Source organism: Globicephala melas, chromosome 8 (genome assembly GCF_963455315.2).
Source record: "Globicephala melas chromosome 8, mGloMel1.2, whole genome shotgun sequence".
Classification (NCBI taxonomy): Eukaryota; Metazoa; Chordata; class Mammalia; order Artiodactyla; family Delphinidae; genus Globicephala; species Globicephala melas.
This window is the reverse complement of record NC_083321.1, coordinates 2,281,491-2,306,713: the sequence shown is the minus strand read 5'-3', so window position 1 is coordinate 2,306,713 and position 25,223 is coordinate 2,281,491. Positions and strand designations below refer to the sequence as shown.

Sequence of the window (25,223 nt, the reverse complement as noted above, 5' to 3'; positions counted from 1 at the left end):
GTCTGCGGTGGCAGGGCTCAGTTGTCAGCTTGTCCCCCAGGTCCCCCCTCCCGAGGCACGGCCTCTGGGGGTGGAAGTCAGGGTGGGTTGGGGGCACGGCCTCGGCACGGCCTGTCTGGTGTTCCGTCCGGGGAACTTGTGGGGAGAGTGATGCAGACAACGTGAAGGAAAGGCGGGTCTCTGCCCTGCCAGTCGGGGGGCCTGCAGGTTCACCAGGGCGGTGAGGGAGGCACCTGGACAGCGCCAACAGGACTATTCACCTCCTTCCATTTCCAAGTCCCCCGTCACCAATGCCTCCCGGGGGCCGGCAGGGACCCTGAGTGGCCGGGGACGGCGGATGGGCTGGTGCCCAGAACCCCCAGAGCCGGTGTCCTAGGCCGCGTCCTGGATGCCAGTGGCCGAGCGTCCGCCTCCCCGCATTGCTGGCCCGTCTCAGACATCTCTCCAGCCTGTCCTGGGCGGGAGTGCCCCCTCTCCCAGCCCCTCGATCCACAGTGCCCCGCCGGCCTTCCGTCCATGTCCCACTCCTGCTTGAGACCCCCAGCTGGACATCTCAGCACCGACATGCCCACAACTGGCTTGTCACCGTCCTCTGCGCTGGCCCAGCCTAGGTCCCTGTGCCTCTTGCCGTGGCCACGGGCCTCAGCAGCCCCGGGGAGCCACTCAGACACAGGAGGTGGACCAGGGCTCTGCCTAAGCCCCTTCCCTACCTCTCTGTTCCTTGTCTCACCCCCTCCCCATCTTGTCGCCTCCTCTCTGCGGCCCCAGCAGGGAGGGTCCACTGTGCTCAGGGTTTCAGCCCTGCTGTGCTCTGTGTCTGGAGTGCCCCTCGCCCAGAGCGGGGCTCAGTCCAGACGGCTCCTCCTCCCGGGGCGCCCTCTGCCACTGGGCCCCCCTCACCCCCCTACCCGCCCTCCTGGGAAGGATCTTCAGGGCCTGCCCTTCACTGAGGAAGGCGTGTTAAGTCCCCCGGAGCGTGGGTCTGTCTGCGGCTGGGTGGGGTCTTCAGGGATGTGAACCTCTCGCTGCCCCTCCTCCGAGGCTGAGGTGCGCGCTGCGCCCAGGGGACTGGGGGCCTGGCTGGTGCATCTCCCTCCATCTCCCCTCGGCGCCCTCCCTGCCTAGAGCCTCGTTCTCAGGGCGTCCCTGAGCGGCACGTGCAGGTTATGTTGTCAAAGGTCAGGAGTGTATTTCCCCACAGCAGCCACGTGCCTGGGGCAGAGCCAGGGCAAGACTGGGGGTGCTAGCGAGCAAAGGCATGCACAGTGTTTCGCACAAACCAGAGGAAGGGCAGCCGCCTCAGGAGTCTGTGTCGGGGTGGGGAGGGTGCTGTCAGTGCCGTTGTCGGGCAGGGAACCGCGGAGGGACTCTGGTGAAGCGTCCTTCTTGGTAAACCGAGGTAACCTCCCGATTTTCCCCTTTGGCAGATGGGGGTCGTGTGTGCTGGTTGCCTTGAACTGTCACCGGCTGTGTGGCTGTAGCCACGCTTCGGGGAGCAAGAAAACCCAGGTGTGACCCGGTGTCCTGGACAGTGTCCCGCTGGCCGGGCTCCCTGGCTGCACCCTCAGCTGTGTCCTGTCACTGCCGTCTTTTCAGATGAGCCTTCGTTCCCCCAGACCCCGAGCCCCCCACCCCGGCCCCTGGCTCAGGGCAAGCACGGTGGTCGTCAGGCTCACATCAGTGTGTGGGCAGCTCTCGCCGGCGTCCCCTGTTGTCCCAGGTGGCAGCTCTGTCTTTGTGTTGGGAGCCGCAGCATCTAAGCAAGGGGAGGGGTTGATGGAGTCATAAAGGGGCAGGTGGAGCGTCATCGAATCGTTTGCTGCGTTTACAGTGAACCCTTAGACCACGCCTGACCTCAGGAGGCATTCGAAGTGTCAGGGGGACTTGGGCTTGGCCACCTGGGGGTTTGCTGGCGCTCCCTGGGGTCAGGAGCTGCTGGATAGCGCTGTCTGTCCCCCTCCCCGTCTGCCGCTCTCTGCCCGCCTGTACACATGTACACACACACACACAGCCACCTCCCACCCCCTTCACCGGTCAGTTACGTGCATCCTCTGGGTGGCACGTGGCCAGGCCCAGGGCTGAGTGCTCCGTGACCCGCAGTAGGGAGCAGCAGGTGGTTGCCTGGTGGCCACGCTGGACGTGGATTCTGTGCCGGGAGGAGGGAGAATCGCTTTGCAGACACAGAGGCAGGGGTCGGGGTTGGGGGTGGTGCCGAGAGTGGGCACCTGTGCCCTCAGGTGTGCAGGCGGTGTGCAGCCCGCGCTGGCGCCAGGAGAGGGCTGCAGAGCACAGCTGGGTTCTGGGTGCAGGAGCAGTGCCTTGGGGGTAGCTGGAAGGTCACCAGATGCCCAGGGCCTGTGAAGACTCAGCTTGGTGGCTCTTTCCGGCCCAGGGACGGAGCTGCACCCCGCCAGGCTCTTGGGGCGCAGGCTGTGTAAGGCCTGCCCTTCACCCAGCGGGAGGCGTGTGCGCATGAGCAGCAGGGGCAGGGGGTGGGGCTGGAGGAGGAGGAGGTGGGGCTGCCGGGGGACTGTGATTGGAGAGGCTCAGCTCCGTGAGGGCGTGGGGAGGACCCGGAGCTGCTCCCAAAGGCCTCCGGGGCCCATGTGGAGCCATGAGTGCCGGCATCAGCACCGTGTCCGGGAGCCTACATGTCGCCCGGGTCGGGGACAGGAACTGCGCGGGGGAGCCGGCCACTGGCCCGCAGCTGTTTCCGTCCTGACCTGGCTTCTGCGCCCGGAGGTGGCCCACGTCCTGGGAAGCCTCCACGGAGCCCGTCCTCCTGAGGGGGTGGCCAGCTGCGTTGCGGTCCAGGCATGCGGCCGGCCCGTGTGCAGGGCCCGCGCCTCCTGTGCGCCCTCAGGCTGGGTCGGGCGCCTCATGCTTGGAGCCGGTGGAGGGGAGGCTGGGTGTAATGGGCCTTCTCCCGCCCTGTGAGGTTGGGACTGTGGGATGCGCCGCCACTCAGACGTGAGCAGGCAGAGAGGGGGCACGAGCGCTGGACGCGGGTGACGCTCTCAGGGTCCACTTTCCCCTTGTCCCGCGGGTGACCCAGCTGTGCTCTCTCCCTGGCAGGCAGAGGCCGGCGCACGCAGCCCCCGTGGTCTCCTCCAGCCGGGTCCGAGCCGTGCCAGCTCCGCCTGTACAACAGCCTGACCCGGAGGAAGGTAGGGGGGCCCTGGGGGCAGGGGCGGCAGCTCTTAGCTAGCGAGCGTCCTCTGTGTGGCCGGGGCAGGACTGTCCTCAGAAGCACACCTGGCACGCCTCAAGGGGCCTGCCCGTTGGCGCTCTGGCTCTGGCTGTGCTCGGGGCCAGGCCCGAGTGTAGATGCTCGTGGCTGCTCTGAGCCAGGCCAGGAGCCAGCGTGCTCTTGCAGGGGACCTGTGGTGGCAGCTGGTGTCCCAGTGCCAGCCAAGCAGGGCCTGTTGCTGTCAGGGGCCCAGCAGGTGTGGGGACGAGGGCAGTATCGGCCGGGGCCGCTCAGCAGGGCCAGTGGCTCCAGAGATTTTGAAAAGGACTCCGGCCGAGGGCTCATTGGATTGCCATCAGCAAGCACCCTGAGCAGATGGGAGACGGGGTCCCCCTCATGGACTTAATTGGTGACAGCGGCCCCTGAACTGGTCTGAGACCATCGGGCCGTCGGCGGGAGGCCTTGCTCTCTAGGCCGGCTCCTCTGGGATTGCGGACCCCTGGGCATCTGAAAGGAAGCATCCCTGCTCACGTCGTTCCTGGGGGCAAAGGCAGGGCAGTCCCTGCGCTCAGCACGGGGCCTGGCTCGCAGCAGTGCTTGATGAACGGAAGAGCAGCAAAAGCAGGAGCGTCCGTCTCCTTGACCCCCAGCTTGCGTCCCCGAGTGGGATCCCAGGGAGGAAGGGGCCTGCCCCCATCCCAGATGACTGTGACTTTCCCGTAAAGCTAAGCAGTCCTCGTGGAATGTGTATGAACCATTTGTCTCTGGCGGCTGTGGTCCTGCACGGTGCCTCCTGCATCCTTTGTGACGGTCATTCCTTCATTTCCAACCAAGGACGTGTTTGTACCTCAAGACGGGCGGAGGGTGACGTGGTACTGCTGCGGGCCCACCGTCTACGACGCCTCCCACATGGGGCACGCCAGGTAGGGCTGCACCTGGGCGCCGCTACAGGGACCCAAGCTCTGAGAGGAAGCTCAACGCCCAGCCTTTCCTCTTATTTTTAAGAAGAAAAATTTTCATTCCATCAGTACTACATATTCACTGTAGAAAAACTAGAGAGACCAGATAACCAGAAAGAAAAAGCCCACAGTCCCGATGTTATCACTCTCCTGGACTCTGACCAGATACTTTCCTCCGTGTGCCTGGCAGTTCCTCCTCATCCGAGGCTCTGGAGGTGGGGGTGGGGGGTGCCCGGTGCTGGGATCCCTGACACCCACACCCGTGGCCAGTGTGCAGTGCCCCCTGCCCCGCAGTCACGAGTGGGGTGGGCATGAGAGTAGCGGTTTTGGGGGGAAATGCGGGGGATCTTTTTCCTTGTATGTGTTTTAACTGCAGAGCCAAGGTGATGTGCGTGATGTGCTGTGTGGAAAGGTTTGTCTTTTTATTGTCCTAGGTCCTACATCTCCTTCGATATCTTGAGAAGAGTGCTGAGAGATTACTTCAAGTTTGACGTCTTTTATTGCATGAACATCACAGACATTGATGATAAGGTAAAGGGAGTTTTCAAGGTTAAATTTTAAATACAGTGGACGGTACGAGGGAAGAAATGACTTTGGGTAAGTTAATAAAGTAACGTGGGCTTGAGTGCCCTCAGCCCAACACATGCTGTTTGAATCCCCTCTGGGACTTGTATCACGGTTTATGCAGATGATGATGTCCTGTGTTCAGCTGTTTGGATGCTGTTGGGAAACCGGGGGAAATGTAATAACACCCGGTGCCCCAGGGAAGGCGCGTGCTATAGTGTCTGGCGCTGCGGGGAGGCCGGGCCTGGCTCAACATGCTCGGACAGTTCCAGCGTCGGTGGTGGGGCGGTGTGTGTAAGTGTGAGCTCAGGCACCGCCCGGCACTCTGCACAGGGACCCGGCAGGTGCCGAGCTGACCCCATTGCCCTCCTCTGCTCGCAGATCATCAAGAGGGCCCGGCAGAACTACTTGTTTGAGCGGTATCGGGAGAAGCAGCCCCAGGCAGTGCAGCTCCTGGAGGACGTGCACGCTGCCCTGCAGGTGGGCCCCCGGCCGCTCCTGGGTCCCTACGTCCCCACGTCCCCACGTCCCCGTCCCAAGCGCAGGGGTTGTCCTCAGCGCGCTTCATAACGTGTAGGGTCATGATGTCTCGGTCGCAGTGCTCCCCTGGCCCACGGGGGAAGCCGCCAGGACGGACGCACACGGGTGGGGCGGGGGCTGGGGGTGGGTGACCGTTGCTGCCGCTTACGGGAGAACCTCAGAACCGGTCGCGGCGATCTGCGCCGACTTGTGAATCTTCCACGTGGAGCTCACGAGCAGATGACACGCGTGTGACCAAGACGCAGAAGCTGTGCTAAGCTTCTCAAATGGGTGGTGCTGGAAATTTCTGGAATTATTTGAAGAAATTAGTTCTTTCCAATTTAATATTTTTGTTTTGAATAAACAGTATTACAACTGATGGTGTCAGACAGTGAGGTCAGGAAAAGGCATTTTCTTCTTTTCCATAATTGTTATCTTTAGTAATTGCAGTAACGATTGTTGTGCTTTTCATGTATCTCTGGAAGAAAAATGTAGGAATAAAATTAGGGCTTAGCAATCCTCTAGGCGGACGAGGGGGGCCCACTGGGCGGTGGTGCCTTCGTGGTGGCAGGTGACACCCGCGTGGCCCCGGGCACAGCCTTAGGACGCTGCCACGCCCGGCTCACTCAGACGAGGCAGCGCAGGACAGCCTGGGCCGCAGGCCAGGGTCCCTCTGGGGTGACACTCCACAGACACAGACCTCTGGGTCGCCACGGGCAGTGGGCAGAACTGGCCTCGTGCGTGGAGTCACCTCTGCACACGGGGTTCTGCTGAGCGGGCATAACAGCTGTGGCCTCTCCTCACGCTCGCAGCCGTTTTCAGCAAAGTTACGCGAGACCTCGGATCCCGACAAGAGGCAGATGCTGGAGCGCCTGGAGCGCGCCGTGAGGCTGGCGGCGGAGCCGCTGGAGGAGCCGGCGCGGCGCGGCCTGGCGGGGGAGGAGCTGGACGGCCGCGTGCAGGTGAGGCTGAGGTGGGTCCCGCCGGCCCCTCGCCTTTGCCCCACTGCCTTCAGGGAAACAGCAGGCTCTCGGGGCGGAGCGGGCTCCTCAAGGTGCTTCCCACTCGCCGGGGACTCTGTCCAGCGTTGGCACTGGCAGCACCTGGGGCGGGCGGAGCGACAGATGCCGGTGGGCCTGAGCTCCGGGGCCGCGGGGACCCGCTGGGCTTGAGCCTTCCCCGCGGCGGCCTTCCGCCCCTGAGGGCGGGCTCCGGGTGCCCGGCCTTCCTCCGGTCCCGACGGCCCTTCTCCTCTGCGCCGGCGCCCCCTGCTGGCCGCTTGCAGAACCGCGGGAAGGACGCAGCCAGGGAGGCTGCGGCCGAGGGCGCGGACGTGTAAGGGGGTGGCCGCCTGCAGGGCCCCCCTCTTCTGGGGCCTCGCGGGGCAGGATGCTTGGTGTGCTTGTCCTGAGCTTCGTGAGGAGTCAGGCGCACGGGGTCTTGGGGACGAGGGCTATCCCGCTGGCGTGCTTCTGAGACGGGCCACACGAGGTCCCGCCCTCCCTGCAGTGGCCGCCTCGGGCCCAGCCGTTTATTTCTTGTTTCTTTCTTCTCCTGAGAAGCTGGTTACGTTTCTGTGTTACCAGCAGTGACGCTGGGCATTCTCTTCCCAACGATTCCAGTGAGGTCCTTTTTGTTAAAATTGTGGTGAAGTACGCATAACATACAGTTCACCACTTGAACCATTTTTAAGTACATGTGTTCACATGGTTGCGTAAACGTCACCACCGTCCATCTCCAGAAGTTCTTTCGTCTTCCGAAACGGATGCTCTGTCCCCATGGAACACTCACTCCCCTCCCCTCCCCCAGCCTGGGCCCCACGTCTGCTTCCTGCCCCCATGAATCTGGCTCCTCCAGGGACCTCACACAAGTGGGGTCACACCGTGTTTGTCCTTTTGTGACTGGCTTATTTCACTCGGCAAACTGTCCTCGAGGTTCAGCCACGCTGTAGCCTGTGTCAGAATGTCCTCTCCTTAAGACTGAGTACTGTTCCGTGATGTGGGTGGACCACGTTTTGTGTGTCCTGTCATCCTTTGGTGAACGTTTGCGTTGTCTCTTGTGAATCATGCTGCTATAAACATGGGTGTGCAAGTATCTGTTCGAGTCCCTGCTTTTAATTCTTCTGTGGGTATACCCCCAAAAGCAGGTTGTACGCCAGCTCAACTTTTAATATTCTGAGGCACTGCCGTGCTGTTTTCCATAGTGCACAGGGGTTCCAGTGTCCTCACAACCTTGTCAACCCCTGTGCTTTTCTGTTTTCCTGACTTTGCAGGACATTTGGTCCATGCCAAGAGGTCCTTGAAATTTGGTCCCATCCAAAACGTCCATGGTTATATCTGGTCCATGCCAAATGGTTTTAGATAGGACCACACTTCAAAGGCTTTTTGGTGTGGACCAAACGTCTTATGGACCAGATGTCTTACATGTAAATGTATCCTCCAACTAACATGCTGCCAGTGTCCTGTTAATTTGCCTATACACCAGCACTTTGTGTTGCTGGATTCGTTCCTTTTTATCAATGGAACGTATACTGTAAAGTGGTAATTACTGTGGTTTGAACTTGCATTTCTCCAGCCTCTCCTGAGACTGAGTATCTTTTCACATGTTCACTTGCTGGCTATAATTCTGCACATGCATCTTCTGCCCCGTTTTCCACTGGGCTGTTTGTCTTCTTACTGGTTTGTAAGCATCCTTAGGTTTTCCCTAGACACTAATCCTTTCTCATTTAAATGTGTTGCAAGCACCTTCTCCTAATTTGTGGCTCTTCTTTTCACTTCCTTTTAATAACAGAGGGTCTTAGTTTTAATGTATTCAACTTTATCTGTTTTCCCTTTTATACTTGGCAGTTTTGTGTCTTAAGAAATCTTTCTTGCCCTGAAACGTGAATATATTCCTCAGTATTTTCTTCTGAGGATTTTAAAGTTGTACAGTTCACATTTAAGTCTTTGATCCCCCAGAATTAGTTTTTGTAAGTCATGTGAGTAGAGATCCAATCCCCTCTCCCCCACACAGATACGGGAGGCCACCCTTTCCTCGCCCCTTTCTGTCGTGTGTCGTGTCTCAGTTCTGTTCCATAGGTCAGGTTAGCCACTCTGTGTGAGTCTCACTGCGTCTGTCACCAATGCCTGGAGAGGTAGGAAGCCTCACCTTGTTTTTGTTCTCCAGGTATGGTTTTCTTTTTTAAATATTTATTTATTTAATTTATTTTTGGCTGCGTCGGGTCTTAGTTGCAGCACGCGGGATCTTTCGTTGCCGCACGTGGGCTTCTCTAGCTGTGGCATGCTGGTTTTCTCTCTCTAGTTGTGGCGCGCTGGCTCCCGGGTGTGTGGGCTCAGTAGTTGTGGCTCGCGGGCTTAGTTGCCCTGTGGCATGTGGGATCTTACTTCCCTGACCAGGGATTGAACCCACATCCCCTACGTTGTAAGGCGGATTCTTTACCGCTGGACTGTCAGGGAAGTCCCTCCAGGTATGTTTTGAATGCTCCTTGCTTGTCGAGTCCCATACAAGATACTGTTGGGGCTTTATTTATTTATTTATTTATTTACTTATGGCCGTGTTGGGTCTTCGTTGCTGTGCGTGGGCTTTCTCTAGTTGCGGCGAGAGGGGGCTGCTCTTCATCGCAGTGCGCAGGCTTCTCATTACGGTGGCTTGTCTTGTTGCGGAGCATGGGCTCTAGGCACGTGGGCTTCGTAGTTGTGGCACATGGGCAAAGTAGTGTGGCTCGCGGGCTCTAGAACGCAGGCTCAGTAGTTGTGGCGCACGGGCTTAGTTGCTCCGGGGCATGTGGGATCTTCCCAGACCGGGGCTCGAACCCATGTCCCCTGCATTGGCAGGCAGATTCTCAACCACTGTGCCACCAGGGAAGCCCTTCAATATTATATATTGAAGGATCATTTCAGAGCTCCACCTTTGAATGTGTTGATCCTCTCTATTCTATTTCAAAAAAAATTTTTTTAAAGAGTTTATCGTTTTAGGTTTATAGCAAAACAGGTTTCGTGTTTTGATAAATAAAGGTTTCCTGTGTACCCCCCACCCCACCCCCATACACACAGAGCCACGCCCACTGTCAGCATCCCCCCCCCCCCAGAGCCGTATGTTTGTTACAACTGGGGAAACTACACTGACACGTTGTCATCACCCACACAATAGTTTACATTAGGGTTCTGTCTTGGTGTTGTACATTCTGTGGGTTTGGACAAATGTATAGTGATACGTATCTGCCCTTAGAGTCTTCCATACAGTAGTTTCCCTGCCCTAAAAATCCTCTGTGCTTCGCCTGTTCATCCCTCCTTCACCCCAACACCTGGTAACCACTGATCCTTTTACCGTCTTCATAGTTTTGCCTTTTCTGAATATCACAGAGTTGGAGTCATGCAGTATGTGCCCTGCTCAGATTGGCTTCTTTCACTTAGTAATGTGAATTTGAGGTTCCTCCGTGTCCTTTCATGGCCTGATAGCTCACTTCTCTGTAGCACTGAAGGTTAGTTCATTGTCTGGACGGACCACAGTGTATCTACGCACTCACCCACTGAAGGGCATCTTGGCTGCTTCCAAGTTTTAGCAATTAGGCATAAAGCTTCTGTAAACATCCATGTGCAGGTTTTTGTGTGGACACAAGTTTTCACCTCTTTTGGGTAAATACCAAGGAGCGTAACTGCTGGATCATGTGGTGAGAGTAGGTTTAATTTTTTTTTTTTGCGATACGCGGGCCTCTCACTGCTGTGGCCTCTCCCGTTGCGGAGCACAGGCTCCGGACGCACAGGCTCAGCGGCCATGGCTCCCGGGCCCAGCCGCTCCGCGGCACGTGGGATCCTCCCATACCAGGGCACGAACCCGTGTCCCCTGCATCAGCAGGCGGACCCTCAACCACTGCGCCACCAGGGAAGCCCCTAATTGTTGAAGAAACCGCCAAACTGTCCCCCAAAGTGGCTGCACCATTTTCCACTCCCACCAGTGGCGGATGAGAGTTCCCGTTGGTCCAGATCCTCACTAGCCTTTGGTGTTGTCAGTGTTGCAGATTTTGGCCATTGAAATAATGTACGGAGTATCTCGTTGTTTTAATTTGCATTTCCCTGATGCCACACGATGTGGAGCATCTCTTGATATTTATTTGCCATCTTTATGTCTTCTTTGGTGAGGTGTCTGTTAATGTCTTTGGACCTTTTTTTAATCAGGTTGTTTTCTTATTGAGTTTTGAGAGCTCTTTGTATATTTTGGATAACAGTCCTTTATCAGATGTGTCTTTTGCAAATATTTTCTTCCGGTATGTGGCTTGTCTTTTCATTCTCTTGACAGTGTCTTTCCCAGAGCAGAAGTTTTTAATGGTGATAAAGTCCAGCTTATCAATTCTTTTCTTTCATGGATCATGCATTTGGTATTGTGTGGAAGAAGTCATTGTCAAAGCCAAGGTCATCTTTGAAGTGCATAAGGTCTTGGTCTAGATTCATGGTTTTTGCATGTGATGCCCAGTTGTTAAGCACAGTTTGTTGGAAACTGTTTTTGCTCCTTTGCTCCTTTGTCAAAGAACAGTTGGCTATATTTATATGAGTCTGTTTCTGGACTCTGTTCTGTTCCATTGCTCTGTTTGTCTGTTCTTTCACCAGCGCCACACTGTCTTGATTACGGTAGCTTTACAGTAAGTCTTGAAGTCGGGGAGTGTCAGTCCTCCACCTTTGTTCTCCTTCAATATTGTGTTGGCTATTCTGGGTCTTTTGCCTCCTCTCCATATACACTTTTTTTAAAAAAATATTTATCTATTTATTTATTTGGCTGCGCCGGGTCTTGGACGTGGCATGTATGATCTTTTAGGTGCGGCATGCATGTGGGATCTAGTTCCCCAGCCAGGAATCAAACCCGGGCCCCCTGCGTTGGGAGCGTGGAGTCTTAGCCACTGGACCACCAGGGAAGTCCCTCCATGTACACTTTAGAATCAGTTTGTCAATATCCATAAAATAACTCGATAGGATTTTGATTAGGATTGAATGGAATCTACAAATCAAGTTGGGAGGAACTGACACCTCAACAGTATTAAACCTTCCTATCCCCAAACATGAAATGTCTCTCCATTTCTTTCATCAGAGTTTTGTAGTTTTCCTCATGTAGATCGTGTACGTATTTTGTAAGACACATATGTATTTCATTTCGGATGCTGATGTAAATGGTATTGTGGTTTTAATTTCAAATTCCACTTCTTATTTCCTGGCCTGTAGTTTTGTCTTCTTTCCCAGTCAATATACAGACGGTCCCCGACCTCTGACAATTTGACTTAGGATTTTTTGGCTTTACGATGGTGCAAAAGCAATAAACAGTATAAACCATACTTTGAATTTTGATCTTCTCCTGGGCTAGCGATATGCAGTCCAGTACTCTCTCGGGATGCGGGGCACCATCAGTGAGCCTCAGATCGCCAGCGTGAACAACTGACACACTTACAATTACACTGTGCCCAGACAACCATTTGTTTTTCACTTTCAGAACAGTATTCAATACATTACATGAGATATTTCAACACTTAATTATAAAATAGGATTGGTGTTAGATGGTTTTTCCCAACTGTAGGCTAATGTATTCTGAGCACATTTAAGGCAGGCTGGGCTAAGCTATGATGTTGGGTAGATGAGGTGTATTAAATGCACTTTCAGCTTAATGATATTTTCAGCTTACGATGGGCTTATAATCCTGTATAATCCTCTTTTTTTGCCCTTTTCTTGCCTTATTGCATTAGCAAGGACTTCCAGTATGATGTTGGAAAGGACTGGAGAGAGGGGACATTCTCGCATTATACCTCATCTTAGTGGAAAAGCTTCCGATTTCTCACCGCTAAGTCTGATGTTAGCTGTAGGCTTTTTGTAGCTGTTTTTTGTTTGTTTGTTTATTAAGTTGAGGAAGTTCCCCTCTATTCATTTACTGAGAGTTTTTATCATGAATGGGTGTTGCATTTTGTCAGATGCTTTTTCTGCATCTATTAGTATGACCTTGTGGTTTTTCTTTTTTAGTCTGTTGATGTGATGATTTACATGAATTGATTTTATAAAGTAGAACCAGCCTTACATACTTGTGATAAATTTCACTTGGTTGTGGCGTATAATTCTTTTTATACTTTTGTGGATTCAATGTGGTAATATTTTGTTAAGGATTTTGCATCTGTATTCATGAGAGTTTTTTTTTTTTTTTTTTTTTGCGGCACGCGGGCCTCTCACTGTTGTGGCCTCTCCCGTTGTGGAGCACAGGCTCCGGACGCGCAGGCTCAGCGGCCATGGCTCACGGGCCCAGCCGCTCCATGGCATGTGGGATCTTCCCGGACCGGGGCACGAACCCATGTCCCTTGCGTCGGCAGGCTGACTCTCAACCACTGCGCCACCAGGGAAGCCCCCACGAGAGATATTGATCTGTGGTTTTCTTGGAATGTCTTTGTCTGGTTTAGGTATTAGGGTAATGCTGTCCTCCTAGAAGGAACTGGGTAGTATTCTCTTTGCTTCTGTCCTCTGAAAGAAACTGTAGAAAATTAGTATAATTTTTTCCTTAAGTGTTGGCAGAATTCAGCAGTGAATCCATCTGGGCCTGGTGCTTTCTATTTTGGAAAGTTATTAGTTATTGATTTAATCTCTTTAATAGATACAGGCTTATTCAGATTCTCTGTATCATGTCGTGTGAGTTTTGGCAGATTATGTCTTTCAAAGAATTGGTCCCTTCAGGTTATCAAATTTAGGGGCACAGAGTTGTTTATAATATTCCTTTATTCTTCTTTTAACTTCCATGGGATCTGTAGTGATGTCCCCTCTTTCATTTCTGATATTAGTATTTATGTCCTCTTTTTTTCTTAACTTGGCTCATCAATTTTATTGATCTTTTCAAAGAACCAGCATTTGGTTTTGTTGATTTTCTCTATTAATTTCCTGGTTTCTGCTTTAATTTAAAAAAATATTTATTTATTTGTGTGGTTGCACTGGGTCTTAGTTGCAGCAGGCAGTCTCCTTAGTTACAGTTCAAGGGCTCCTTGGTTGCAGCTCGCTGGCTCCTTAGTTGCAGCACGTGAGCTCCTTAGTTGTGCATGCGAACTCTTGGTTGCTACACGCACGTGAGATCTAGTTCCCTGACCAGGGATCGAACACGGGCGCCCTGCATTGGGAGCGCGGAGTCTTAACCACTGGACCACCAGGGAAGTCCCTCTGCTTTAATTTTTTATTATATCCTTTCTTCTGCTTACTTTGAATTTTTTTAAATTGGCAACAAGCTAACTTTATTTATCTTTATTTTTATTATCACTATTTTTTCGGCTGTGTTGGGTCTTCGTTGCTGCACGCAGGCTTTCTCTAGTTGCGGCTAGTAGGGGCTACTCTTGGCTGTGGTGCATGGGCTTGTCACTGCAGTGGCTTCTCTTGTTGCGGAGCACGGGCTCTAGGTGCGCAGGCTCAGTAGTTGTGGCACGTGGGCCCTAGAGTGTGCGGGCTTCAGTATTTGTGGCGCGTGGGCTCAGTAGTTGTGGCTCGCAGGCTGTAGAGTGCAGACTCAGTAGTTGTGGCTCACAGGCTTAGTTGCTCTGCGGCATGTGGGATCTCAGACCAGGGATCGAACCCACATCCCCTGCATTGTCAGGCGGATTCTTAACCACTGCACTACCAGGGAAGTCCCTAACCATTTTTTTTTCAATTAATGTAAAGTTAATTTACAGTATTGTGTTAGCTCTAGGTGTACAGCAAAGTGATTCAGTTATATATCTCTTTTTCAGATTTTATGGTTCAGTATATATCTGTTTCTATATTTTTTTTTAAATGGGTATTGTGGTTGTGACTTTATTAAAATAAGTTTATTGGCTGCATTGGATCTTTGTTGCTGCGCACAGGCTTTCTCTAGTTGCAGCGAGTGGGGGCTACTCTTCGTTGCAGTGCGTGGGCTCTAGGTGCGAGGGCTTCAGTAGTTGTGGTGCGCGGGCTCAGTAGTTGTGGCTCGCAGGCTCTAGAGCGCAGGCTCAGTAGTTGTGGCACATGGGCTTAGTTGCTCCGTGGCATGTGGGATCTTCCCGGACTGGGGCACGAACCCGTGTCCCCTGCATCGGCAGGCAGACTCTCAACCGCTGCGCCACCAGGGAAACCCTTAATATTTATTTACTTATTTATTTATGTATTTATTTTGGCTGCGCCGAGTCTTAGTCGCGACAAGTGAGATCTCTGTTCTGTTATTTTTTGTCAGCCTCTGAGAACAAAGCCTTTTTGGTTTTCAGTTTTGGAGGCTGCTACTGAGATCTCCTCAGGCTGAGACTCCTTCCTCAGTCACGTCCAGTCAGGCCCATCAGAGACGTTCTTCGTTTCCATTTCGGTGCTTTCCCCTCTAGCATCTCTGTTTGGTCCTGTCTTGGGATTTCCGTCTCTCTGCTTACATTCCCCACCTGGCTTCGCGCTGCCTGCTTTGTCCACTAGGGCCCTTAGCATATCGGTCACGGTTGTTTTAAATCCCTGGTCTGATAATCCCAGGATCCCTGCCACGTCTGGTCCTGTTGCTCTCTCTGTCTTTTCAGAAAAGTGGCGTTCCGGCTTCCGGTTCGCCTTGTGATTTGTTTCCATGATAGTACATGATGTACTGGGTAGAAGGAGCTGCTGTCAGTAGTCGTGTGGCGAGGTGTGGGGAGGACGCCCTCTGTGGTCTTGTGATGGGTCTCAGTCCTTCAGTGGCCTATGCCCGTGGCCTGTGAACATCACAGGTGTTTCTGGGTTTCTCCTCCCCTCCCCCTTAGATGGGGCAGGATGTGTGGGGGGCCTGGAGGTGGACGTTTTCCTCCCGCAGGTCAGTTAGGCTCTGCCGGAACCCCAGCAGCTTAGGTTCTGGTTAGCTGGTTCCTCCTGAGGGCAGTCTTGTTCGGAACAGAAGGCTGTGTCATATTTCCCAGCAGTTCCTTTTCCTCTCCCCCTGCTGGAAGCATGAGGGCATTTTTCTCCAGTATTTACTGTGAGTAACCGTCAGGGCTCCTAGAGGTAAATCTCACAAATTTGTGGGGCCCCAAAGGCTGGGTCGCCCTGGAGTTTTGATCTCAGACTCGTCCACACCGAGCCTCCAGCGGGTGGTCAGTTTCAGTTCCGGCCTCCCTGCCCGTCACTGGGTCCCAGGCGCTTTCTGCCCCGGTAGATGGCGGTTCTCTGTACCTGCCCGTCTCTCTGCAGTTCAAGGGGCGGCAGTTTGCCCTGGGCCTCTTTCCCTTACGGATCTAAGAGGAGTAGTTGCGCAGCCTTTCGCTCATTGTCGGGACAGAGTGGCAGCTCAGGACTTCAGCTCATTTTCTGGTTTAAGCATTTGAGGCCATAAATTTTCCTCTAAGTATCATTTTTGCTACTTCCACGTATTTTGACATTATTTGCTTCTGAACGGTTTTTTATTTCCATTTTGATTTCTTGTTTGGAAACCCAAGAATTATCTAGAAGTTTGTTTGATTGGAATCTCATTCTTCTGCTTGGTCATGATCTGTGTCGATCCCGAGGGCGGGGGTGGGCTTTCTGCCCCTCCGCATGGGGCAGGCTCTGCCCCTGGGCACCAGCCTGGTCCTGGGAGGTTTCCCCTGCTGCCCTCCAGCGCAGCAGCACATGAGCGGCTCTGTTCTGTCTGGGAGCTGCCACACGGGGTGCCCTTGCCACCGCTTCCACGCCCAGCTTCCCTGCGCCCTCTCCCTCCACCCTTTGGTCTTTGCCTCCGCCCCTGCCAGTGGACCGCAGACCGCCTGCCTGTCCCCACGTCTGTCGGCTCCGGTTAATGAGCAAAAACACTAGATTCCTCCAGGGCAGAGCTCCAGGTCCCCCTGGCCTTCAGGACTCCGGATGCAGCCCTGATGCTGTCACATCATGTCTCAGATGGACGTTCCTGCGTGTGGCGTGAGTGCTGCGGCGACAGGACGTGACTCGTACCCATGCTGCACCATTGTGGTCGTAACACGGGGCCTTTGGTCAATGGCATGTGGCCGGCAGGGCGGCGTGGCCTTGGAGACTTCCCACCGGGACGTGGCTCCACCTCCTGTTGTGACCCTCCCCTCGAGCACTCAAGTGTCCAGGCTGTGGGTGACCACACCACGTGCTCTCCCACCCTGCCCCAGGCAGCCCCACTGCACCGCTGGGCCTCCCCAAGCCCACCTTGACCCTCCGGCGACATGGTCAGCGCTCTGAACACTCCGGCCTCTTAACCGCCAGGCCATCCGTGGGAGCGCCGTGGTCTCTTGGGTTGGGGCCGCGTCTTGTGCATCCGAGGCCTTGAGCGACACGGATTGACCGCGCCAGCTGTGAGCCCGTGAAACTTGCATGTGTGTGCGGATGTTGTTTCTGTTTCTTCAGGTGCTGTTGGAAGAAGCAAAGGACCTGCTTTCTGACTGGCTGGATTCCATGCATGGCAGTGAAGTGAGCGACAATTCTATTTTCTCCAAACTGCCCAAGTTCTGGGAAGCGGAGTTCCACAAAGACATGGAAGCCCTGAACGTAAGTGTCGCCGACTGTCTTGACCTTGCTGTCTTGGGCTGAGGATCCCCCATGACCAGAAGGCCTTGTGGGATCCAGACCATTTCGCTTTGCAAGTAAATTCAGTTAAAGATGAGCGTGGGGTGGGGGGTGGGGGGGCTTCTGGGCGCCAGCAGTGCTGCAGCTGCCCTTGAACCAGGACTTTGTCATTGTCCCCAGGTCCTCCCTCCAGATGTCCTAACCCGCGTTAGTGAGTACGTGCCGGAGATCGTGGACTTCGTCCGGAAGATTGTGGACAACGGTTATGGGTGAGCTTGGGGCCCTGCTCGGGGCTGCGCAGCATTCCAGGCAGGTTTTCCAGGGAGAGCGGCTCTCCTCTGGCTCCAGACCAGGAGCAGGGAAGTGCACGGTTTTGCTGCTCAGGGTGGTGGTGCCCTGGGGCTGCCGTTACAAAGCACCACGCGGCAGGCAGCTCAAACCACAGAAGAGTCAGTGCACAGCTCCAGGGGTTCCTTGTGCGTGCACACGTGCCGCTTGTCCCTCCCTTTGTGTCCCGATCTCCTCTTATAAGGACACTGGTCGTACTGGATTAGGACCCCACCCTAATGGCCTCATTTTAACTTGATTCCCTCTGTAAAGACCCTCTTTCCAAATACAGTCAGACTCCGAGGTGCTAGGGGTCGGGGCTCCAGCGTGTGATCTGGAGTACACGGTTGAGCCGTAACTTCGCCTTATCGGCAGCCGCTTTCCTCTGTGCCACTTGGTTCTCAGCTTCCCAGTTGTTTTGTAAGAGAACCCTCTGGGTTTTCCTTGGTAGTGGCGGCTGTTCAAACAACCATTTAGCTGTACGGAGGCCATGTCTTTGTTCCAGGCAGGAAGGGGAAGCAGGAGGGTGGTGCTGGCTACACCCAGCCTGTCCCCGAAGCCCCCGGCAGGTTTGGTCATACAGCTTGGGGCCTAGTCCAGGACCTGGGGCCACCCCCACCCAAGGGGCTGGCCAGCACCTCTGCCCAGGCCCGTGGCCTGCCCTGGGGACCACAGTGAGAGATGCTGTAGGTACCACCTGGCCCCTGGTCCACTGGGAAGCTCCCAGTTAAGGCCACGCGTCACCAGGTCCCCAAAGCAGCACGCTGTTGCCCTGGGCACCTCCAGGTCTTTGGAGACGCAGGCCACATGGTGTGGGCACTCAGAGTCTTCCTCGTGTCGGGTCCCAAGGCGGGTGGCCTTTATCCTTGCCGGGCCGGGATTTGGCCCCAGGTTACCGTCCTCACCATCTGCCTGCGTGGAACGCTTTTCATGCCTCTGAGTCAGCGTTTTCAGAAACAGGCAGCAAGTGGACCGGTGGACGGGGGCCAGGCGTCTGTGTGCCGATGCCAGGCCCCCGCCCAGGAGAGCTGCGATCCCCCTCGCGCGAGGTGAGGCGGGCGGGGGCCTCGGAGCAGCAGGAAGTGCCTGGCACAGGGACCAGGCCGTGGGTTCCCGCGAAAGGACAACAGCTCCTTGCACCACCACCACCGCCACCCCCACCCGTCACACGGTCACCGTGGGGCAACTCCAGACTGCCAAGCTGAGTGACATGGGCAGGGCCACGGCGAGAGGAGACAGGGCATCCCGGCCTGGAGTAATCCCCACGCTCCCAGGAGGCAGAGCCTGGCGGGCCGGGCAGGTGGTGGCGTGTAGACAGAGGCAAGGGTGGCAGGGCGGAGGGACAGGCTGTCAGGGAGTGTGGAGTCCCTGTCCCGGCCCCTCTCAGCCCACACAGCAGCTCTGTTTGAACAGCCTCCTGGCCTCCCTGCAGCGTGGCTGAACCAGGGGAGGCTCGCAGCTGGAGCAGATGCCCCAACGGCCTGCGGGTGTCCAGGCCGGCCCGCGAGCGCCTCATCACACCTCCCCCAATGGCTTTGTTTTCCAGCTACGTTTCAAACGGGTCCGTCTACTTCGACACGGTGAAGTTTGCCAACAGTGAGGGACACTGCTACGGGAAGCTGGTGCCTGAGGCCGTCGGGGATCAGAAAGCCCTGCAGGAGGGGGAAGGTAAACGGACCGGCTCGAAGTCAGAGCCAAGTGGAGCCGCGGCCTCACCGCACACGATCGGGGTCACCTAGGTTCACGGGGACCGTGGTTTTTCACCTAAAGGGATTTTAGGAGCTCTGTGCACTAAGCCCCTGAAATGTATTATTACTTAAGAAACAGAAGAGTGAGTGGCTGCAGTGCCATCCTGAGAAGCGCACAGACCTCGGGGCCTCGGCCATGGGGCTGGACTTTGCTGGTCTCTCGGCACCCAGAGCACCCAAGGGTCGGGTGTGTGGAGAGGAATCAGATGGTGCTGAACCACGCGGGGCAGCGGGGAGCCTGCGGAGGGAAAACCCCAGGGTGCTGTGGTCGAAGGCGTGCAGTACCCCCAGTGAGGGAGTAGACGTAAGATTGTTTACTTACCGATCCCACGAGGAGGGCCGGAGGTGGGCACTGGGCGGGGAAGGGCAGTCCCCCATCCCAGGGCAGGAGCGAGCAGCTGTTACTTGTAAGGCGGCTGTGGGAAAAGGAAGGTGGGAACTGAAGCCCGCTCCTTATCTGGAAGTCCAGACTGTGGCTGTGGGCAGAGCTGTCCTGCCGTGAGAAGCTCGGGCAGCAGCTCAGAGCGGCTGTGTTCTCAGCGCAGAGAGTGTGACCATGTATAACGACAGCCCCGGGCCCATCTTGATCCAAACATTTTAAACAGAGACACAGTGCCTTTTCTGGGCCAGGCGGGATTCTACTTGTCTTTCATAAGTGTTTACTTTCACCCCCTCAGTGTATCGGGGGGAGCAGTGCAGGGGCTGCTCTCACACTGCCGGACACACGCTGTTTATCCACCAGCGTTTCTGGGATGCACTTTGGCCATAAATATGTTCATCTTTTTTTAACCACGGGTACAGTTTTCGCTTTTATCGTCCTTACATTTATTTATTTATTTTTTAAGATAAAGGATGTTCTTTTTTTTTTTTTTTTTCCTTTGACTGTGTTGGGTCTTTGTTGCTGTGCGTGGGCTTTCTCTAGTTGCAGCGAGCGGGGACTATTTTTTGTTGCGGTGTGGTAGCTTCTCTTATTGCGGAGCACGGGCTCTAGGCACGTGCGCTTCAGTGGTTGTGGTGCGCAGACTCAGTAGTTGTGGCGCATGGGCTTAGTTGCTCTGTGGCATGTGGGATCTTCCTGGACCAGGGCTTGAACCCGTGTCCCTTGCATTGGCAGGCGGGTTCTTAACCACTGCACCACTGGCAAAGTCCCTGTCCTTATTTAAATTTCACCATTAGGTATACTTAGAGCATAAGTATATACCAGCCTTATGTCCAGATTTTCAAATGTGACGATAAATGGACAGGTAGCTGTAAAGATGTGATGTATTAGACGTTGTAGAAGATATTAAACAATTAGAGGGTCTAGTGGGTGGTAAACTTCTGTCTGTATGCCGTTGCGTGGTCAGCGGCCAGGCAGACTTGTGAATTTCCGGGCTGCGGTTGGAGGAGACACTGTCCAGGACTGAACTGAAGTCCTGGGTTGCTGACAGAGTCTCCCCAGACTTCAGGCCTTAGACAGACTCAGGAGTCTTTGTCAGGACACAAAGGCAGCTTTACTGTACAGGTTACAGTGCCGTCAACGTACGACTGTACGATGTTCGTACGTTTTGATCAAGTATCCTTACCTCAAGGGCTCTGTTCTAAAGAGATATCAGAACTTAAAACAGGACGACACAGAAACATGGAGGAAAGACAGACCAAGTTAGTTTAACAGCGTGACCATCCGACCCAACGGCGTTTCAGACTCACGGCCGCTGAGCAGGGCCAGGCATCGGAGGCGGACCACTCAGATCATGGCGCTCACGGTGGGAGAGCCACGTCAGGGGACCAGGAATGACACCAGGAGGGGGAAGCAGAGGGATCGTGTGGTTTCTCTCTCTTCCGTACAGAATCAGGAGCGAATAGCAAGCGTTACCAGGTAGTGACGTTTGTGTCAAATGCAGAGTGGGGGAAGGGCGCGTGAGACAGCAGATCCTCTGTTACAGAATTTTTCAAAGTTAATTTTTAAAGTTAGATACATTCATGAGTAACCATGTTCATTATAAAGAGAAGTTTAAAACCTCAAGGTATGTTATCTGTCCGGTAAAGGGTGGGTAAAAGAGAAGGTCCCGGCGCCAGGTCAGATTACGTTTTTGAGTAACTGCCGTCGCCGACGCCGTGGTTAAAATGCGCACGGTGAGAAAATAGATACAAGACCAGGGTGGCGCTTGTCCTGTTTGCTGGGTGTGTCTGTGTCCTTCTTACATGGATTAAAAACCCACAAACCCACAAATCAAGACACCAACATGTTAATAGCAGTTACCCCTGCGTTTCCAGCAACATGTTAATAGCAGTTACCCCGCGTTTCCAACAACATGTTAATAGCAGTTACCCCTACGTTTCCAACGACATGTTAATAGCAGTTACCCCTGCGTTTCCAACGACATGTTAATAGCAGTTACCCCTGCGTTTCCAGCGACATGTTAATAGCAGTTACCCCTGCGTTTCCAACAACATGTTAATAGCAGTTACCCCTGCGTTTCCAACTGTGGCACCTTTTCCTGGTTCTTGGTCGTGTTTTCCAAGTATTCTGCGTTTAGTGCCTGTTTCACCGTCACAGTCTTTGTGTTCAGCAGTGCCTCCGTCTGCACTGTGTCCCTCCCAAAGTGGCCTTTTTCCAGTCATCCTGCGTTTGCAGCCTGGACAGGAGAATGAGAGTCATTCCTGTTCTGGAGTTTTCCAGCAGGCGCCCTGGTGAGGCCCTCTAGGGCCTGAGTGCCGGGCAGGCCCCATCACCCAGCAGGCAGCCCCCACTGCCTCCCCACTCAGGGATGCTCCGCCTGCAGGCTGGGCTGACCGGTGGGTGTTCATTTGCAGGAGGCTGATGTGTCCGTGGCCCCAGCACGTGGTCTGGGGACGTCTCCCGTGGGGCCGTGGATTCCCGTTCTGGCTGGCTTCATCTACGTTCAGCGGGTGTGGGGAGGGAGAGGGGGAGGGTCTTCCAAGGAAACGGAACTTGGCCCAGGGAGCAGTGCTCCCGTTCGCTCTTGGGGTTAGACTGGTCCATAGCCTCCTTCCCGCAGCTGCCCTGTGTGGACACGGGAGGCCCAGTGAGTGTCCTGATTTGCCACCTTCAGGCTGGGGGCGCCACACACAGCAGCCTGGTCGCCCTTACGCCCCGCAGAACCACAGCCAAGAGGCCCTCCGGGTGTTAGTACAAGATCCCGCCTACACGAGCCCGGGTCCCCGAGGCAGCCCATGAGAACAGCGCCTCACACTCTGGGCCAGGCGCTGTCGTTGTCCTAGACGAGGGGCCGAGGTGGGGCGGCAGTGGAGGCAGGGGGTGCGGGTCCAGGTCCGGGGGTCGTTGCCCTTGGACGCCGGCTTGTGAGGCCGTGGCTTCTGAGCTTGCGGTTAGGGCTTTGTATCTAGACCCTGGGCAACTCCAAACTCTGGTCACAGTCAACTTGAAGGAGTGCTTGACCAAGTTAACAAACAAGTACCTGAATCGTCCCTGGACCGAGACAATTCCATCCACCGAGTACCCGCCTCCCCTGTGTCCGCAGGCGACCTGAGCGTCTCGGCCGAGCGCCTGAGTGAGAAGCGGTCCCCCAGCGACTTCGCCCTCTGGAAGGCCTCCAAGCCCGGGGAGCCATCCTGGCCGTGCCCCTGGGGAAAGGTGAGCACCCGGGATGGGGCCCCGGGCCTGGGGCCGTCACCTCCCTGCCTTCCTGGGACTTGCGTCTTCCGCTGCATGGCTGGGGTGGTGGCACTGGACCGCCTCGGAGGCCCCTCTGTCCCAACAGTCTCTGACCCGGGGTACTAGGGGACGGATCTGCCCTCCGACATCCCCTGTGACAACAGTCCTGGTGGCCCAGAGCTGTGGGAAGAGGTGTCGGGAGCGGGGGATTCCTTGGCCTTCGCGAAGCTTGTTGTGACTTTTATAGCCTGGGGCCCTATTCATCTTTTCGTGTGCGGGACTTGACCCTCGTTCCCATAGAGCTCAGGGGTTCTGAGGGTCGTGGACAGGGGAGCGAGTCCCGGCCCGTCACAGGGGGCGGTCAGGGCGCTCACCACGTTTGGGTCCCTAGGGGCGTCCAGGGTGGCACATCGAGTGCTCGGCCATGGCAGGCACCCTCCTCGGAGCCTCAATGGACCTTCACGGAGGGGGCTTCGACCTCCGCTTCCCCCACCATGACAATGAGCTGGCGCAGTCGGAGGTAGGGGCGAGGTTGCCGTCCTGGGCACACACGGGGGGCGGCGAGGTGCTCCCCAGCAGAGCCTGGCCTCCACGTCAGGGGCTCTGAACCGCATTACTTAGTCCGGCTCGCGTGTGAGCAGCCTGGCCCTTGGCAGCACAGGCCCGGATTCACGCTGGGCGGCACTCCTTCTGCACGTCAGGTGCCCAGAAAGCGGCCGGCACCCTCTGTCCGGCCCGCAGCGGCGCCCCTGACCCCCGCGCGCGCCCTGTCCACTCAGGCCTACTTTGAAAACGACTGCTGGGTCAGGTACTTCCTGCACACGGGCCACCTGACCATCGCCGGCTGCAAGATGTCCAAGTCGCTCAAGAACTTCATCACCATTAAAGACGCGCTGAAGAAGCACTCAGGTAAAGAGGCCTGGACGCTTCTGTTGTCGGAGGCACGGGGTTGGAGCTGCTCGGGAGGTAAGGAGCCCCGCGCCTCTCTCCCCAGCCCGGCAGCTGCGCCTGGCCTTCCTCATGCACTCGTGGAAGGACGCGCTGGACTACTCGGCCAACACCATGGAGTCGGCGCTGCAGTACGAGAAGCTCCTGAACGTGGGTCCCGCCTCCCCGAGGCAGCTCTGGGCCAGCACAGGGGGAGGTGGTGCCTGCTCCCCATGTCCCCCAGAGGGAACGGGACGTGGCCAAGGCCACTAAGCTCTGGGGGGAGGCCAGCTCCGCGCCACCTTCCCAAGACACCTCATGTCACGTGTGGCGCCTCTCATTCAGCCCCACCCGCTGGCTGCACCTCGGGCCCCCAAGGCTGAAACCGGACCCACTTGTCTCAAAGGAAAACCTTTCCCTTCCCTTCCTACACCTGTGTGACGTTCAGATCGCACCTGCAGTGGAGGCACGTCAGTAGAACGGCTCTTTCCCAGGTTTCTCTGGGATGGAAAGGTCTGAATGCTCTTAAAAGGAATTTTCATATTTTAGGAGTTTTTCTTAAACGTGAAAGATCTCCTCCGAGCCCCCGTTGAGGTAGCCGGTCAGTTTGAGAAGTGGGAAGACAAGGAAACAGAGCTGAACAAGAGGTGAGGCGGCGCCTTCTCTCTGGGGCCCACGGGCGGTCCCCGCAGCACGCCCGCCAGTGGGGAGGCCGGTGGCGCCGTCCCTCCCACTCGTGCAGAGCCACGCTCAGAACGGGCCGCCCCGGGAAGGTCGTCTGTCTGACGCCCCCCGCCTTCCTCTTCCGCTTCCCGTTCAGCTTTTACGACAAGAAGGCCGCGGTTCACGAGGCGCTCTGTGATAACGTCGACACGCGCACCGTCCTGGAGGAGATGCGGGCTCTGGTCGGCCAGTGCAACCACTACATGGCAGCGCGGAAGGCCGCCAGGAGGAGGCCCAACCGCGCCCTGCTGGAGAGCATCGCCCGGTACCTCACGCACATGCTGAAGGTGAGCCCCCTGCGACCGTGCCAGTGCGGGCCCGCGGGTCACGGGAGCCGCGCCGCTCTGTTCTCAGGTCCTGCCACGCCTGTGCCCGAGACAGCAAGCCCCCCGCCCTGCCCTCGCTCCGAGCAATTTCGCCTCTTTGCCTCTGCTTTTCCCCTCCTGTCTGGAGGTTTGAAAAGCACAAGGGCTTTCTCCCACAAGTGGCCCTAACATGTTGTTCACCACGCCCACTTCGTGCTGACAAGTCCTGGGTCCTCTTCAGGGGGCTCCGTGGTCCAGCGGCTCAGGCTGGGAAGGGGCCGGAAGGGCAGCGGGAGCCAGACCTCGTCCTGGGTCAGGTGCGGGGGCACCCAGGCCTAGGTTTCCATCTCTCCCCACCCGGCAAGGCCGTCGGCACTTAGGCCCACCCCTCCCGGGTGCAGCGGCGTGTTTCGAGGACCAGTCCCCGCCTCCCACCTCTCAGGACCTCCTGTCCTGCATGCCTCTTTCTTCCCTAGATCTTCGGGGCCATAGAAGAGGAAAGCTCCCTGGGTTTCCCCGTTGGAGGACCTGGAACCAGCCTCAACGTGAGTAAAGCACACCTGGGCCCAGAGAAGCTCCCTGCTGGCCGCCCCGCCAATTTGGTGTTCCCTCCTGGGGCGTCTGAGACCAGCAGTAGGTCCCATCCTGCCCTGGGCCCTCCAGCCTGAGCCCCACGTGGCCGAGTCTCGGCCTGGCTGGGGAGTTGGGCACAGTCCGCCCCCGTCCTCACCACCAGCTGTGTTGTCTTTGTGAGCTCGGTCCCAGGAGACCAGGCTGCACGGGACGGTCCTCAGCCCCCAAGCATCTGAGCCATGGCCACGGGGCATCACCACGGCCATGGGCATCACTATGGCCATAGGGCGTCAGGAGTCCC

At 56.0% G+C, this 25,223-nt stretch overlaps 1 protein-coding gene across 2 annotated transcripts in view; it reads left to right on the top strand.

Moving 5' to 3' along the window:
* Positions 1-25,223, top strand: part of CARS1 (cysteinyl-tRNA synthetase 1) — a 47,184-nt gene that overhangs the window by 9,403 nt on the left and 12,558 nt on the right. For both annotated transcript variants that reach the window (XM_030833188.3, XM_030833192.3), the window contains 15 exons: positions 3,076-3,167; positions 4,025-4,113; positions 4,584-4,680; positions 5,095-5,193; positions 6,045-6,194; positions 16,542-16,682; positions 16,881-16,969; positions 18,574-18,695; positions 22,261-22,373; positions 22,786-22,914; positions 23,174-23,303; positions 23,389-23,492; positions 23,871-23,968; positions 24,142-24,331; positions 24,826-24,894. In XM_030833188.3, coding sequence (XP_030689048.1) covers positions 3,076-3,167; positions 4,025-4,113; positions 4,584-4,680; positions 5,095-5,193; positions 6,045-6,194; positions 16,542-16,682; positions 16,881-16,969; positions 18,574-18,695; positions 22,261-22,373; positions 22,786-22,914; positions 23,174-23,303; positions 23,389-23,492; positions 23,871-23,968; positions 24,142-24,331; positions 24,826-24,894 — 1,712 coding nt within the window. The remainder of the gene's footprint in view (positions 1-3,075; positions 3,168-4,024; positions 4,114-4,583; positions 4,681-5,094; positions 5,194-6,044; positions 6,195-16,541; positions 16,683-16,880; positions 16,970-18,573; positions 18,696-22,260; positions 22,374-22,785; positions 22,915-23,173; positions 23,304-23,388; positions 23,493-23,870; positions 23,969-24,141; positions 24,332-24,825; positions 24,895-25,223) is intronic.